General features: G+C 47.3%; 1 protein-coding gene across 3 annotated transcripts in view; it reads left to right on the top strand.

Moving 5' to 3' along the window:
* Nucleotides 1–14,607: 14,607 nt before the first annotated feature.
* Nucleotides 14,608–17,344, top strand: part of Brwd1 (bromodomain and WD repeat domain containing 1) — a 153,031-nt gene continuing 150,294 nt past the window's right edge. For all 3 annotated transcript variants that reach the window (XM_004631770.2, XM_023716038.1, XM_023716036.1), the window contains exons 1-4: nt 14,608–14,985; nt 15,078–15,136; nt 15,231–15,260; nt 15,367–15,426. In XM_004631770.2, coding sequence (XP_004631827.1) covers nt 14,937–14,985; nt 15,078–15,136; nt 15,231–15,260; nt 15,367–15,426 — 198 coding nt within the window. In that variant the 5' untranslated portion in view covers nt 14,608–14,936. The remainder of the gene's footprint in view (nt 14,986–15,077; nt 15,137–15,230; nt 15,261–15,366; nt 15,427–17,344) is intronic.

Raw genomic sequence — 17,344 nt, 5'->3', positions numbered from 1 at the left:
TATTTGTGGATAGGGGGATGGGATTAGGAATTAAACCTGGGGCTTTTGCACTGACCTACATTCCCAACAATTCTTAAATTTTTCTTTCAAAGTTTGAAACAAGATCTTGCTAAATTGCCCAAGCTGCTCTCGGACTTGCAATCATCCTGCCTCAGCCCCTTGAAGGGCTGGATGACAGGCATGCACCATCACGCCCAGTTTTTTTGTTGTTGTTGTTGTTTTATTTTGTTTTTGTGAAACCGGAGATTGAACTCAGGATCCTCCACTTGCTAGGCAAGTGCTTATTCTACTGAGTTATCTCCCCAGCCCCAACACCCAGTTCTTTTGAACCATTCTTTCAGCTGTACTGTAGGCTTGAAAATATTCAAAATAAAATGTTGAGCAGAAGCTGACCATGGTGGCAGATGCCCTCATGGTGGTAATCTGATCTCTCTGGGAGACTGAGGCAAGAGATTTGAAATTTCAAGCCCAGTCTGAGCCATTTAGCAGTTTAGCAAAATCATTTTTCAGAATTAAAAAGAAAAACAAAGAAAAGCAATTGGCTGGGGTTGGAGCTCATCACAAAGGCCCTGGATTCAATCATTAGCACTGGAAAGAAGATTTCTCTTGGCTCCTAAAACAGTTAACACTTTTTATTTTATTTTTTTAAGGCAGGGTCTTACTATGCAGCTCAGGCTGGCCTTAAACTCAAAAGGATCCTCCTGCCTCAGCCTCTTGAGTGCTGGGACTATAGGTGTGTGCCACCATGCCCAGCTAACAGTTGGGCTCTGTTGCTAAACTTGGCATTGCATTTGTTTGGAATTTTGAAATACTTTATAAATGTCGAGCCAGGTGTGGTGGCCCTGGTGGTTTCCTGCCTCGCTGTTACTGATAATGATGCCAACCAGCAACCACTGGTGCCTCATGCAGCTGCTGCGGGGTAGGCTCCGGTGGAAGTCATCATTCACAGGTTTTCGGTTCAAGCACAGACTTAGGCTGGGTGTAGGAACTGTCCCTGTCCTGTTTCATAAGACAGAGCCATTGTGTCCCTCTGACTAGAATAGGGGAAGCCCCAAATGAAACTCAGATGTCTGAGTAGGTCCTTTCTGTAAAAAGTTCTTTTTAAAAAAATAAAGATAGAAGGGCCAGGAGAGATAGCTCAGTAGAATAAGCCCTTGTCTGGCAAGTGCAGGGTCCTGAGTTCAATCCCTGGTACTGCAAAATAAATAAATAAATAAATAAAGATACAATCATTGAATTCTTTTGAGGCAGAAGGACTACAAGTTAAATCCCAGACTAGGCAATTTAGTGAGATCCTGTCTGAAAACAAAATTTTATTTTATTTTAATTTATTTATTTTGCAGAACTGGGGATTGAACTCAGGCCCTTGCGCTTGCTAGGGAAGCGCATATTCCACTGAGCCATCTCCCTGGCCCCTGAAAACAAAATTTTAAAAGGGCTAGGGATGTAGTTCAGTGTAAAGGCCCTCGGTTTAAGCTTCAGCAGCAAAAACAAAGCAAAAAATAAAATGAACAAAAGGTATTGAGGGAGCATGCTGTGAGACCCCATGCATAGTCTATTAAAAAACAGAAGTCAGCAAGGTAGTTACACTGGTGGGAAGAGCATGTTAAGATTCTTGTTACCACATTTCTTATTTTTTTTAAATTTTCTTTATTTATTCTTTTGAGACAGGGTCTCACTGTATACCCCAGGCTGGGTTCAAACTCTCAGTGATCCTCCTGCCTCAGCCTCCAGAGTGCTAGATTAGAGATGTGCACCACCATGCCCTGCTATGGCAGTTTTAAATTCAATGATGAAAATTTCATTGAAATAAATGTTTATGCCTTTCTATAAATATATCATGCCAGGTATGGGGGGAAAGAAAGAAAGAAAGAAAGAAAGAAAGAAAGAAAGAAAGAAAGAAAGAAGAAAGAAAGAAAGAAAGAAAGAAAGAAAGAAAGAAAGAAAGAGAGAGAGAAAAAGGCAATAAAAATGTATTTTAAAAAGAGAAAAAGGAAAGTTCTATGGTAACTGTGGTCATGAGAGTGACTCTCCAAAGATGTCCCCAACCTAATCCCATCCCTGTTTACAGGTATATAACGTTTCACTACAGATCTGATGTGGCTATGGGCCCCAAGGTGAAGCTCTCTTGCCTATCTGGGTGGCTGATATCATCTCAGAGCCTCTGTAAGAGGAGAGAGCCCGGCCTCCCTCCTCAAAGTTGCAGGAGGAGCCACAGTGACAGCGAGTGGCCTGAGGACCCGGGGGGCAGGAGAGGGAAGCGCAGCCCTGCTGCTGCCCACCTCTCCGGGCCAGCCGGGCCTGCCGCTGGCTGCACTGGGTCCTTGCCTGGCAGAAATGGAAATGAAAATGAAAGCTGGAATGTAGGGGATACAGCTCTAATGAGAAAATTCAAGGGAGGACGGGAAATGTTCCAGCTCAGATGCTAGAGGAATCGCTGTGGCACGGGGTAGAGCCCAGCCCGCTGGAAGGGGTCATCCTCCCAGACCCAGGGCCACAGCTCTGGTTGGGGGACAGCTTGGTTCTGTGGAAAGGACTGTTCCTAATGGTCTCGGTCCATCCTGTGTGCCTCCGCCTTTCCTGGAATATAGGTGATCACAGATTCTGGCTGAGGCCTGAGACTAGGGGTGCAGGTGCAGGTCCCTGAGGACTTCTTGCTGGTGTCCTTGGTTTCTATGATGTAGAAAACCCCTGGGATCAGGGCTGGCAAGTCCTGGCCTGCAGCTCCTAGCAGCTGCCTGAAAGCTGCAAGGATGTTCTGTCAGCCAAGCACAGGACCAGGTCCTCTAGTAACAAAGACATAAGACAGAGGGCCCACTTTACTCTGGTTTAGTCACCCATCTGGCATTTGTAGACCTAAGGGAAAACTCTGTGTTCATAGAAAAGATGGTGTAGAAGTTCCTGGCTGTCCCTGAAGAAAATGCTCATGTTTTCAACAAGCAGCAAAAGAGGGCCCAGGATTGTGTCTGTGCCCTATGCCAGCCTTGAATCTTGACTGTATCATAACTTGGTCGAACCCAGTTTTGAACTTTTCACCTCCAAATTATAAAAGCATAAATTTCTGGTTTGGTGGTTTGTTTGTTTTTGAGACAGGCTGTCACTATTCAATTCAGGTTGGCCTCAGACTTGCAGTGATCCTCCTGCCTCAGCTTCCCAACTGTTGGGATTACATTTGTGCATCAGCATGCCCAGCCCAAACTTTTGTTCTTTTAAAGCCACTAACTTGTGGTGGTTTGTTAGAGCCCTAGTAGGAAACAAATAGTGTCAGAAGCAACCTTTAAGATTTTAAGATCTGAGCCAGATGTGGTGGCACATGCCTGTAGTGTCAGCACCTGGGAGGCTGAGGCAAGGGGATCACCATGAGCTCCAGACTAGCCTGGGCTATACATATCAAGACCTTGTCTCAAAAAACAAAAACGAAGCAAAGAAGCAAAAGGGTCCTAAAGGCTACTCTTGGAATTTAATGAATAATATGTCAAGTGGGCTAGGGTGTGATTCAGTGGCACAGCATTTGTCTCACATGCATGACAATCTGGATTCCTTAGCAACACACACACACACACACACACACACACACACACACGCACAATAACAACACTAATTATTATTTGTCAAATTATATGAAACCATTTTATCCATACTTTAAACATTTCAGGCTCTAAAAGAGATACCCTGCTACCTCCTCTTAGTTAATGATAGTCTCTGAACTAGGTAGGCTCCCTTGTGGCCCCAAGCTATTCAAACAAGAGTGATCAGCCTGGAGTAGTCTAGGCTCTGTAAGCCCTGCACCCTGAGGCATGCAGACTCAAATCTGAGGCCAGCCTGGGTGACTCCGTGAAACTCTGTCTCAAAATTTAAATAAATACACAAAGTTATTTAGACCTGATTATTTGTAGGGTTTTGTTTGTTTGTTTGTTTGTTTGTTTTGTTTTTTCTTTTTGAGACAGGGTGTCACTATGCAACTCAGGCTGTCCTTGAGCTCACTTTGTGGCCCAGGTTGCTTTCAAACTTGCATTGATCCTCCTACCTCAGCCTCCCACTGGAATTACAGGTGTATGCTGCCACCCCCTGCTTACTCATAGTTTTTGATTGGTGGTTACAATCAGTTGTCAGGGCTTAACCTGAAAACAGATTCCTGGGTTTGGTGCCTCCAGGGGCCATTTGTCCTACTTTTCTTCTTTCTTCTTCTTGTTTCTTGTTTCTTCTTCTTGTTGTTGTTGTTGTTCTTCTTCTTTTGCTTCTTCTTCTTGTTCTTCTCCTCCTCCTCCTCCTCCTCCTCTTCCTCCTCCTCCTCTTCCCTTCCCCTCCCCCTCTACCTTCTGCTCCTTTTTTTTTTTTTTTGACACAGGGTCTCACTCTGTTGGCCTTAAACTCATTGTGTAACATAGGCTGGCCTTGAACTCTCAGCAATTCTCTTGCCTCAGCCTCCCTAGTGCTGGGATTTGTCTTTGTTTCTGAGACTGCAGGGTGGGCAGTTGGGCAGAGCAGGACACCAAGTAGAGGATGTGTAAATCAAACTGGAGTGAAGAAAGACTGGCTGGAGTCAGGACATCTGGCTTCCTCTGGCTTTGAGGGTGTGTATGTCCTGCTTCAGGAAGAGCTGCTTGCCCTTTGTCACAGAGCCTGGTGGCACTGGCCCAGGAGTCAGGAGCTCCAGAGCCTCCTGCTGAAGTATAACAGCTACAGAAAAGCTTGGGCTGGAAGTGACCCCCCCTACCTTCTTTGTGTTGAAACCCCAAGTGCAGTTCTCTCTTCACTTCAGACTCCCGGTTGGGGTTACATGGCTTATCTTTATCAGAATCCACAAGACAAGAGAATCATAGGAATGCAGTCAGCTCACCAGGCTGGTGCTCACAGAGCCCCTGAGGCTGGATCCCAGTGGGCCACCATGTCTCCATCCCATTGAAAAGTGTGTGTGAAATTATCTGTGGGAATTCCCAAGAACTAAGCAAACTGTATTTTCCAGCCACCATGTCTAGAATACAAGGCACTAAATCTTATTGAGTCATTTGATCTTGCTACTAAATTAGATGCTGGAAGAAAAAAAAGATGCTGAAAAGATGTGCTTTTGGTTTAAATACATAAATTTCATTAGCCCTTTGAAATGTTGGTGTTTTGTTTTATTGTAGAGGGTGTTGAACCCAGGGCACTTGCACTGAGCCACCAACCCCCTTTTCTTATTGTGAGATAGAGTCTTGCTAAATTACTAAATGAATAATAAATAAATAAATAAATAAAAATTGCTCAGGCCAGGTCTGAACTGGCAGTCCTCCTGTCTCAGTCTCCTAAGTAGCTGTAGGTACAAGTGTGTTCCACCATGCCCAGTGAATCCATTTCTGCACAGCAAAAACTTGATGCCATATATCCACATACTGAGATTTCATCTTCTCTTGTACTGATATATATATATATTTGTTTATTTTTGAGACAAGGTCTTATTATGTAGCAAGGCTGGGTTCAATAAACTTTTGACTACTGAATACATCCCAGATTAAAAACCAACATTACCAGAACCCAGACATGTCCTTCATACTAGCATACCAGCATACCAGCATACCAGTCACGGATAGCCATCTTCCAGCTTCCAGTGCCTGGTTTTTGAACAGAATATAAATAGAATCCAGAAGATTGAACCTGGGACTTTAGCCCTGAACTACATCACCAGCCTTTTAAAATTTTAAGACAGGGTCTCACTAAATTGCCCAGTCTAGGATTGAACTTGCAGTCCTCCTGCCTCGGCCTCCAGAGTGGCTAGGATCACAGGAATATGCCACTGTGCCCAGCACTTAGGTGCTCTGGGTTCTCAGCAAGTGCTCTACCCATGAACTATATTTGCAGCCCTAACACACCTTATTTTATGTCTGGCTTTTGCAGAATTCTTTTACTTGAGAGTCATTTTTTGAGACTTTTTTGTTTTTGTTTTTCTTTGTGTTTGTTTGTTTGTTTGTTTGTTTGTTTTGGCTGGCTCAGGCTGCCTTAAGGGCTGGTCTGGTAATTCCGGTGGAGGTGGTGGTGGAACCTTAGTATCCTGCACCTGACTGCATTTGCATGAACAAGTGCTTAAACAACTGAGCTAACCCGCAGGCCCCCTGAGAGTCCTTTATATTGTACTTTCATTCCCACTGCCACTTAGTTAACATTCTGATGAATAAACTCCTATTTACTTATCCCCTCTAGTTGGTGGGCGATCAGTGATCTCCAGCTGGGGCTTGCTATGGATTGAATACATTCTGCCTCCCAGAAACTCTTGTGGAAATTCTGTCTCTGTCTCTGTCTGTCTCTCTCTCTGTCTCTGTCTCTGTCTCTGTCTCTGTCTCTGTCTCTCTCTCTGGCTCACTCGCTCACTCACTTGCTCTTTCTTTGGTACGGGGTCTTGCTATGCAGCTCAGACTCGTAGTGATCCTCCTGTCTCAACCTCCCGAGTGCTGGGATTATAGATGTGTGCCACCATTCCTGGTTCCGGGGCCAGCACAGCATTTGGTAGGTACCTGGAATCAAACCTGGGTCCTTGCACTTACCAGTCAGGCCCTTAGACCACTGAGCTATCTCCCCAGCCCTCCTGTGGAAATTTTATCTCCATTTGGGTGTAATGGCACACACTTGTCATCCCAATACTCAGGAGGCTAAGGCAGTACGATTGCTGTGAGTTCAAGGCCATCCCAAGCAACATGGTAAATTTAAAACCAACCTGAACTACATATAGAGACCCTGTATCAATATACACATGCATAGGGCCAGGGAGATAGCTCAGTAGAATAAGCGCCTGCCTGACAAGTACAAGGTCCTAAGTTCAATCCCCGGTACCACAAAAAAAAAAAAAAACAAAAACAAAACAAAAAATTAAAAAAAAAAAAAAAAAAAAAAAAAAAAAACCAAAAAACCTACATGCATGCACACATGCCTAAGCGAACTCCAGAAAAATGACCAAAAATATTCCACAAATGAACAAAAACCTTATCCCTGAAGTCCTTGCTGGGTGTGTATGGTGTATTCTAAAGTCTGGTGTTCTTGTAGGAAACCTAGGAAGCTCAGGAAGTAGTTGGACAGGGAAAAAGTGGTTGGACAACACGTCTCCTACTTTATGTAGTTGTCAAAGTTTATGTGTCTGTTGTTTGCCACTGAAGAAACTTTATACTTACACTCCATCCATCCCCATCTTCCTGAGATAATCATGCAGCTAAAATCCTTGAAAAATTTTAAGATTGTAAACCGGGCGTGGTGGCACACGCCTGTAACTTCAGCACTCTGGAGGTTGAGGCAAAAGGATTTTTGTGAGTTTGAGACCTGCCTGGGCTACAAAGTGAACTTAAGCCTAGGCTGAACAGCATAGCGAGATTGTCTCAAAAAAAAAAAAAAAACAACAAAAAACAAACAAACAAAAAAAGGTATGGTGGCACATGCCTATAAGCCCAGCACTTGGGAGGCTGAGGCAGGAGGGCCAACATGAATTGAAGACTAGCTTGGACTGCATAATGAGACCATGTTTTAAAAAAGCAAAATTTAAAAAGTGAAAAAGATTGTAAATAACAGTTGGGGGCTAGTCATTACTCTATGGAGACAAAAGAATGCTGAAAAATTTCTCTTTTAGTAATTTCGAAGTCACCAAGTAGAAAGCATTACTATCTGGTTCAAGGTAAATATACATAGTGTATTTTTTGCCATGAAACTAGAGTTCTTGGGTTGTTTTCTTAGTGCAAAGGACAGATTTTTCTCCCATTGTCATGTGCTCTCTGGTGAGGCTTGGAAATGAAATTGTGTGGAACTCCTATCCTTCCTGGGGTTAGTCGTTGGCACAGCTTGTCTTATAGGCTTCTTGTAGGAAATTACATCTTTTGTTATTATGGGAGATTAATCCACTCAAAAATTACAATGAATGCATTTATTTTGTGTTAATTTGCAGCTACCTTAGGTAGCACTGTATGAATTCTGTTCTTATTCACTGATTGATTGCCTTCCTACTGAGTTGCATCTCCAGCCCTTTATCTTGAATTTTGAGACAGACAGAGTTTTGCTAAGTCACTTAGTTGCCCAGGCTGGGCTTGAGCTTGCATTCCTCCTGCGTCAGCCTCCTACAGCACTGAGATTGTAGGCATGCAGCAACGCACCCAGCTGAATTTTGGTCTCTTACGCCTCTGTTTAGCTGGACAGTGACACTGGCTTCTGCCATCTCACCAGTCTGTTGGAAAGTACAGGAGCCCCACTTACCCAATGCAAAGCCTAGTTCTTCTTGCACATGGGTGAAGCCCTATATAGAGAGGACTGGCTTTGCCTTCATGAAGCTAGAAAGATGTGGGGCAGCCAGAGCCCTGACATTGGTGGGCTGGGCCTCTTCTTGCCCCAGGCCACACCAGCTGTGGGGCCATTGCCTGTCCCCTGCGCGTGGCCACTCCTGGGATGCTATGATCTTGTTCCTTGGAGACTGCCAGGCTGCAGGAAATGGTTCTTCCCTTGAGGAGCCCAGGTGGCAGGAAGCAGGCTGTGGGCTGAGTGGGCATGTAGAAGGCCTTAGAGTCCTTCTGCGTGGCCTTCTGTGAGGAGCCATTCACTGGAGTCCTTCCAGGAGGACAAGGTTGGCTCAGGAGAACCTGGATTTTGGTGGCTCAAATCATCTTTTCCCCATTTCCTCACAAAGTCATACAGAAAACCTTTGGTGGCTTTAACTTTGTTTGAGACAGGGTTCCACTATACAGTTCAGGCTGGCCTTGAACTCTCTTATGTAGCCCAGGCTGGCTTGGCTTTGAACTCAACTGAGATCCTCCTCCTGCCTCAGCCTCCTGAGTGTTAGGATTACAGATTTTCAAAGAGATTAACAGAGGTGGAGGTGAGGAAGCTTTTGTAAGGAAGGAGTTTAGGGGGCTGGATGACTCCTTTGAAGCAGAACACTAGATGTGTCTAGACAGAGCAGAGGGAGAAAAAGTGCATAGGAGGGTGGAGTATGGGAGGTGTGGGGGGTCCCAGGGGGCAGCAACAAGTTCTGGAGGAGCTGAGTGACAGGGTGGGCACAGGCCCTGGGCTCCTGCCCAAACCTCCCATCTGACCTGGAAGAGAAACCCAGGCCTGTAGCAGGGGTGGTAGAGGAGGAAGCAGAGAGCTCTCTGTGGCCCTTGGGAGTGGCAGCTGCATACCTTGTGGAGCAACCAAGCCTGGTCCCACCCCATCCCTGCTTTCTGCTAAGCTTCTGATCTAACAATTCTGGAAACCAGAGGACCAGCTGCTGGTTCACAGCTCACGTTCCCAGGCATGGGCAACATGGAGAGTGGGGAGCAGGAATTTCATGCAGTTTTAAGAGCAAGGCCAAGAGCTAGGCATGGTGGTGCATGCCTGTGTTCCCAGCATTCTGGAGGCTGAGGCGGGAGGATTGATTCAACTGTGAGTCGGCCTGGGTTACAATGAGGTTCTGAAAAACAAAACAAAACAAGAACAAAACAAACCCACAAGTGAGATTCTGTCTCAAAGAACAAAGCAAAGCCCAACAAGATTATTAAAGTCAAAAGACTTCACCCAGTGAAGTCCTTCATCCAAACGCAGACGAATTCTGGACCCAGTGCCCATGTTGTTTCTAATGCTCAAATTAAGGACGGGGCTTGGGCCAGTGACTGCAAGTGGAGGACAAACAAAGACAGGAGCCAGTCCCAAGGAGAGGCAGAAGTTGAAGAGGTGGTAAGTATGGGAACAAGGGTGGCCTGTACCTGAGCCTGCAGTGGGCAGAGGCTGGGTCAGGCTCAGGGAAATGAAAGTTCTGGCAGCAGCAAGTGTGGAAAGGAAGAGTTAGACCTGCCCTGACTGAGTGCAGATACCTGGGCATGTGGTACAGGTGTGACTACTGCCTTTGTGTACCTGGGTGCCCCAGTCCAGTGCCAGCACCAGAAACAAGGATCAGACACCTTTATGAATTCTTTCCAAGTCCTTTGTAGTTGTTAGGTTGTCAGGATGTTGACACTTGTGCTTCCACCTCTAGGGATCTGCCCAACATTCCTGGGACCCACCCCAGCATTCCTCATGGGCGCTAACCGCTAACCTCCGAGGCCTCACTGAGCCTCTGACAAAGCCTTGGTCTGGGCTGGGGATACAGCTTCCTGGTAGAGCACTTCCCTAGCATGTGTAAGGTCTGGGCTTCCATCCCTAGCATCGTGAAAAACAAACAAACAAACAAACAAACAAACAGCTGGGCATGGTGGTACACCCTTGGAATCCCATTACCTCGAGTTTAAGGCCAGCCTGAATTACATAGTCAGACCATGTCTCAAAAATGCAGCTGGGGATATAGCTTAGTGGCACAGTACCTGACTGGCGATCTCAAGGTGTGAGTTTGATTCCTGGTACTACCCTCCTCCCCCAAAAAAAGATAAAATACAAAAATGCAGGCTTTAAAAAAAAAAAAGTGTAGGGGTGCATGCCTATAATCCCAGCACTTAGGAGGCTGAGGTAGGAGGATTGTTGCCAGTTTGAGTCCAGCCTGGGCTACAAAGTGAGCTCAAGGCCAGCCTGAACTGCTTAGTGAGCAAAAAGACAAAAAAAAAAAACAAAAAAAAAAAGCGGGCTTTTTTTGTGTGCTTGATCTCACCTTCCACTTTCCGCTCTGATTGGTCTTGCGGTAAGCGCTGCTCTGCATCATCCACCGTGCTCTACATCATCCACCGTGTGAATGCCTATGTGATGCCTGTTACTCACTGTTGCTGCTGAATGGATTTGAAGTTCAGCTTACATGAACATACACTGAACAGTCTTAGACCTTAAATTGTGCAGCTGATTTTCTTTGTAGCATCTCCACTACTTAGATTTCTATACCTCATGTCTTAGTCTGTCAAGATTGACCTGTCTTTTTCTTTTTTTGTAGTCCTGGAGATTGAACTCAGAGCCACACTAGGCAAGCGCTCTAACACTGTGCTTACCTAGCCAGTTAATCCTCACTATTGAACACTCTCTTATGTGGTCATTATGTGTGATCCTCCTGCCTCAGTGTCCCAGAGTGCTAGGATGACAGTTGTAGCCTGTCATGCCCAACTGTATTTTTTCTTTTTAAATTAAAACATTTCCCTTTTATCCTCAGGTGAATTGTTAAAACTGTGGCTCGGTTTCGTTATTCTTAATATGGGAATAACTGCCTTGCATGGTGGCACATGGCTATCATCTCAATCTTCTGGAGGCTGAGTGTAGAAGGATCACTCCAAGTCTGAAGGCAGCCTGGGCACATAGTGAGTTCAAGGCCAGCCAGAACTACATAGTGAGACCCAGTCTCAACCCTTCCTCTCCAAAATATGGCAATAGCTGAATCAAAGAGTTGTCAATATGTACTCTGCATGGATTTTTACATTTCAGATATAATGTGCTAGCTGTGTAACACTGTGTGTTCCTACTCTTCAGGCTCCCTTTCCTTCCTTTGTGAAATATAGCAAAAGAGAAAGAATTCTGCTGCACTGAGTCTGGCCTAAGGTAATAATTACTATCTCACCTGGTTTTATAGCCTAGCTATTGCTTCCCAACTATGTGCCCCTAGGCCTTTCTCTATCCTGGGTTTCCATTTGTCACAGTGAAGAGTGCAGGTTAGAATGTTCTAGCTGGCCTGAACTACTGGCAATACATACAAGACTGTCCCATTGACCAGCTTGAACCATTGGATGGGACCATGCCAAGCTGTCAGATGAACAGCATGCATATACTGCAGGTGGTGCAGAGCTGCCTGCCAGGCAGGCACATGAATTGGGTGCTGGCCCCCTCCTGCACTGTGAATAAGCCCTAAGGGCTGCTCTGAGAAGAGGATTTTAGCCTTGTTTGCCAAGGCTAAAATACCACAGCTCCCGTGATGGTGGAAGAGTATTCACTTAGCCAGACACACACACCCACACCCTCCTACCTTTGGTCAGCATGCAACTTTTTGATAATTTTGATCTCTACATAATTTCTTTTTTCCCCTTTTCTTTACTGGGGGACTGAACCCAGAACATTTGCACTCAACTACAACAACAGGCCTTCTCCATTCCCTGCCATCAGCTATTGTTTTTTATTTTTTAATTTTTTTGAGACAGTTCTGTGTCATTCAGATTAGCCTTGAATTTGCTGATTTGAGGCAGGCCAATTCTTCTACCTCAGCCTCCTTAGTAACAGGGATTATTCTACAGGTGTGAACTACCACACTTGCTTTTTAAAATCTTGAGGCTGAGCCAGGAAGTGAGTTCAAGGCCAGCCTGAACTATATCATGAGATGCTACCTTAAAAAAAAAAAGTCAGAAGAGTATTTGTGATGGTGTCACAATAAGCTGGGAAATGACTACCAGGACTCACAAAGGCTCCCTGCACGATCAGGTCTGGTTACCTGCTGCCCACATAGAGCTGTAATTCCACGTAGTGACCAGCGCAGATTCTTGTCATATTTTTTTGGGGTAATTGTCTTTTTGAGACAGGGTCTAGCTATGCAGTTTAGGCTGGCCTTGAGCTCACTTTGTAGCCCAGGCTGGTCTTGAATTTGCAAGGATCCTCCTGCCTCTGTCTCCCAAGTGCAGGTCTGCACCACTATTATTCTCAGTGAGGTTTTTACTTTATAATGTTGCAAAGTGAGTGGGGCATTTATGCCTATAATCTCAGCACTGGGGAGGCTAAGAGAGGAGGATCACTGTGAGTTGGAGGCCAGCCTGGGCTACAAAGTGAGTTCAAGCCAGCCTAAACTGCATACTGAAACCTTGGTTCGAAAAGACAAATAACAAAAACAACAAAAAAGACAAAATGAATATGGCTCTTCGGTCAATCTTTGAAGTTTAAATTCTTCCCCATTTTTGTTGTTTTGTTTTTTGAGACAGGGTCTTGCTTTGTGATTCAGGTTAGCCTCAACTTTATTTATTTATTTTTTTTAATTTTAAATTTTTTTTTTTTTTAGCCTCAACTTTAAATCTATCCTCCTGCCTCAGCCTCCCAAGTGCTGGGATTACAGGTGTGCACCAAGGTTGCCCAGCTCCAACCTTATAACTATTGCTTTAACACATCTTCATTCTGTTCCTATTTAAAGGGTCTACACTGTGTGTTTTTCCTGACTTCTACTCTCAACTATCTCCAGTCATCCTTCCTGGTTTAGAACCCACTTGTTTCCAATTTCAACTTGTGATTTATTGGTCCTGCTCAACTAAAACCTACTGTTCAACTAAAACCTGCCAAACCTACTAGATAGTCATATGAAATTCTGTTTAAATAGTATTTAAACAGGAAATATTATTGGCCATCTATCTTATGCCTGAGATCCTTCTCCACACACTAGTGTGGATAACCCAAATTTTCCTATCATTTCCCTTTCATGCAAATTGATCTCCCTTCTACCTGTCTAAATCTTTTCATGTTTTCCCTTAATACACCAGTTTCTTTTGTGAGGAGGACTGGAAATTGGATTGAGCTGCACTCTCTCAATCCCTGCCCCTTTTGGGCCAAGGTATGGGTCAATTCTCCTGGCTGACCTCCATTTCTGATCCTCCTGCCTTAACATCCTAAATGGCTGGGATCATGAGTATGTACTGCCACATCCAGCGCTAAATAAAGTCGTTTGATGGCAAAGCTGTGGTTTATTCATCTCTTTATCTCACCTCTTGGTCGTCCTTGCTGAAACAGCACTAGCCCAAATATTACTGTATGGTGCATACTAGAATTTCCACTCTTTGGTGTAAATAATGAAAATGAGCTTGGATGTGTGCCTACTAGATAGCACAGGTCACCTGTCATTCAGTCTTCATAACCCTGAGGTAGACAGTCACTGGAGGGGGTGATCTAGTCAAAGTCACGCGGCTCATCATGGAGACAGGAAAAGCTCATACGGGAGTCCGGCCACTGTGACCTTTCCCTTCCAAGAAACCCACACGTTTTCCATTCTCCAACAGGGCAGCGGTCTTTAGTCCTCAGAGCAGTGCTTAGGGCACTGAACAGGGCTGCGCTGCTGGATCGAATCCCGTGAGGCCACAAGCCCAGCGCAACGAACCTGCGAACATTCTGGTCCTTTTCTACAATCCCACCTCAAATCCTATCTTCTCCCAAGAAGCCCTGGTGACACATCCTACTCGTTCTTGGCACGGACCCTGTTCCCCGGGGCCTGATGCGGCCTGTCCCTTGCTGAATCCCGCCAAGACACTGCCCTCGGAGGAGACGGGGATCTTTCTCGCAGCGGCAGGGACATGCCGTGGGGTGGCGGGACTGCGGTTCGGTCTTTCCCTTGCGCAGCGCTGCAGGGCAGGTATCCGTGGGTCCCCGCACCTAGGGTCCTCCGCGGGGCTGGCGGGTCCCTCCCTACTCCCGGCCGCCGGTCCGAGCTGCTCTCCTTAGTGTGCACAGCGCGGCCGCCAGCGGTTAGGCGGCCTCTTGCAGGGGCTGCAGCCCTGGCTCCGGTGACCACCTGAACGCCGTCCTTTTCAAAGCACCTGGCCAAGAGGCGTCCACACCAGTCCCACTCACGTCCCGCCAGGGTCCGCCAGTCCATCTGCCGCCGGTGGGCCCCTCCCCTCGCGGGCCCCGCCCCCGCCCCCGCCCCCGCCCGGCCGCAGCTCGACCTCCGTCCCCGCCACCCGCCGGCAGCTGGGCGGCCGCCGCCGCCGCACAAAGGCCGAGCCGCTTCACCGCGTGCAGGGATCCGTCCGCAGATTCCCCCCCCCCCAGGCTTGTGCCGTCGTCTCCTCCCGGCCCGGATTCTCGAGCCCCCGCCTCGTCCTTCTCGGGGCGTGGGACACAGCGGGGTACCCCACTTTTCCAGGCGGGGAGTATCGCTTAGCAGCCCTGTGGAGGGACTACTTTGCATTCCTGTGGAAGGACTACTCCGCCCTCCCCTGCGGAGGCGTCGCGCGCAGGCGGCGCGCACGGCATGGCGGCGGCGGCGCGCGCCTGAGGAGAGGGGACGCCGGCCAGCTCAGGCCTCGGCGCGGCCTACACGCCCCGCTCGCTCTCTCCCGCTCCCGCCTCTGCGCCCGGCCATGGCGGAGCCGTCGCCCGCCCGACGCCCGGTTCCCCTTATCGAGTCGGGTAAGCCGGGGCCTCGCCGCCCCCAGCAGCGGGCCCGTCATGTCCTCTTGTCCCCTCCCGTCGGTCTTGACCCAATTCTCTCCTTCCCGCAGAACTCTACTTTCTCATCGCCCGGTACCTATCGGCCGGCCCGTGTCGCAGAGCCGCCCAGGTGAGTGTCCTGCTGCGGGGGGCGCGGGCTGGGCCGGGGCGGGGGCGCGGGGCCCGGCTGGCGGCCGCAGCTCTGAGCGTGCGTCTCTCCACAGGTGCTGGTGCAAGAGCTGGAGCAGTACCAGGTCTGTCCCCGCGTCCCCCCGCGTCCCCCGAACCCCCACTCGCGACCCCCGCCCGTTTCCCCGCGCCGGCTCGGTGGTCACTGGCGCGCGTGTCGTGTCTTTCCAGCTGTTGCCGAAGAGGCTGGACTGGGAGGGCAACGAGCACAGCAGGAGCTACGAGGAATTGGTGAGCACCGGACGCGTCCCCGCCCGCGTCCCCGCGCGCCGCCCCTGCCCTCGCCCCTCCGGGCACGCACAGTGCGGCCGCGCCCGGAGTGGGCAAGGACCCCCTCCAATCCCACCACGCTCGGAGTTTCGTTTGTGTGTGTGTGTTTATTTTCATTTTTATTTTTTTGCGGGTTGGCGTCTGGGTTTGTTTTGGCAGGAAACGGCCGGGGGGCGGCAGGGGGCGGAGAAGGGGGCGCTGCTGCCGCGGCCTGGGTGGGTCTCCAGGTGCGGCCGCCTACGGGGGCGGGGTGCGTCCGCCAGCCACTCAGCGGTGCGCTCTCTTCGCCGTGTGTCTGGGCCGCATTTGTAAGCCGTACTCTGATTGGCCGCCTCACTTCTGCCCTGCCCAGCTCTTCCAACCACTTGTTCCTTAGGAATACTCGTGGGTCTCTAGGTGGAGAGCGCTGCTCGGGTTGACCATCCCCCCGCCCCCGTGAGTTAAATACGTGAATATGCCGCTGCAGGGCTTTGGATGCTTTGAACCGTAGTGTTTGGACTCCCTTACGAAGTTGATTTACTTTGATGAGCTATGCTTGATGTTGCTGTTTGTAACTCCAGAAGGGCTCTTGAGCAGTGTTAACGTGGATTACATTTTTCTTTTGGGTTTGTAATCCTGTTTAGTTGGCTCTTATAATCTATAATACAGGTTTATCCACAATCATAGCAGTTGTAGAAATTTGCCCTCAGTGGAATAAGACATTTTCGCAGAAAGTGTTTTTGACACTTTAGGAATTCTTTTAATTAATTGACAGTCCATCTTCAGTGTCTTTTATAAAGAACGCAATTAGAAAAGGCAGAAGTCCTTTTTTTAAAAAATGTATTTGGTACAGGGTCTACAGGGTTTCATCAGGTACATTGGACTCGTAGTGATTCTCATGTTTTCAGCCTCCTAAACGCTGGAATTACAGGCGCAAGTCCAGTCTCAGTCTGCTGTCTCAGTGCGTTCCCTGGGGCAGGTCGCCTGGGCTCGACTAGGCAACCTGGGGATAGAGTCCCAGTCCTTACATCTGCCTAAGCAAACGCTTTAGTCCTCTGCGCTGTCTGGCTAACTGACAAAAGTCTTTCAATGAACTTTTTTACCCAGTTCTGAGACCTACATGCACAAGGTGGTGGAATATTACTCTTGTACTAAATATAATAGTTACAGATGACTTACTTATTAACGTTTAAGTATTCTGTAGTTTTGCTTTGTGTAGACCTCAGGTCTGTTAGTGCTCTTTATTTACCACAGCCACACCCCCAGCCAAGTTTACATTAACATTAAAGTAACAAGAAGTTTTAATATGCCTTTATGTTTTTACATACGTAATCCAGAACAAACAAAAAAGTGAACAAATGAGATTATTGTGAGGAGTTTGAGTTCTAAAATTGATGGATCATGTTTGTTTTCTTGAACTTGATATTTTGAGAAGATTCTTTTAGGGGGCATCTTCTGGGGGATAGAACCTAGAACTTTTCCAGTAATGGGAGGCTTTACTGTTGCACTACAGCCCCAGGTAAATACCACTTTACCTCTTCAGCCTAAAACTTAGTTAAGGCAACATTTAAGGGGCACCCTTGCTTTATTCTTGTTTATAGCATAAAATATCCTTTGGGACAAGAAGAGAAATTTGCCAAGATAACATTGGAGTTATGCTACTACAGAGAAAATTCCTTTTTTTTTAAAGTCAGGATTTTGCTATTCAGTTCAGACTGGCCCTAAACTCACTTATATAGCCCAGTCTGGTCTCAAACTCAGTCTGCCAGACTCTGTTCCTCTGCCTTCCTAGTGCTGGGTTTGCACATGTGTATCACCATGGCCAGCAGGCAACTTTCTTTTTTTAATTGTTTTATTTATTTGAGAGAGAGAGAGAGAGAGAGAGAGAGAGAGAGAGAGA

The sequence above is a fragment of the Octodon degus genome, unplaced genomic scaffold (genome assembly GCF_000260255.1).
Source record: "Octodon degus isolate 3935 unplaced genomic scaffold, OctDeg1.0 scaffold00045, whole genome shotgun sequence".
Lineage (NCBI taxonomy): Eukaryota > Metazoa > Chordata > Mammalia > Rodentia > Octodontidae > Octodon > Octodon degus.
The sequence above is the reverse complement of the archived record's forward strand: the minus strand, read 5'-3'. Positions and strand labels throughout refer to the sequence as shown.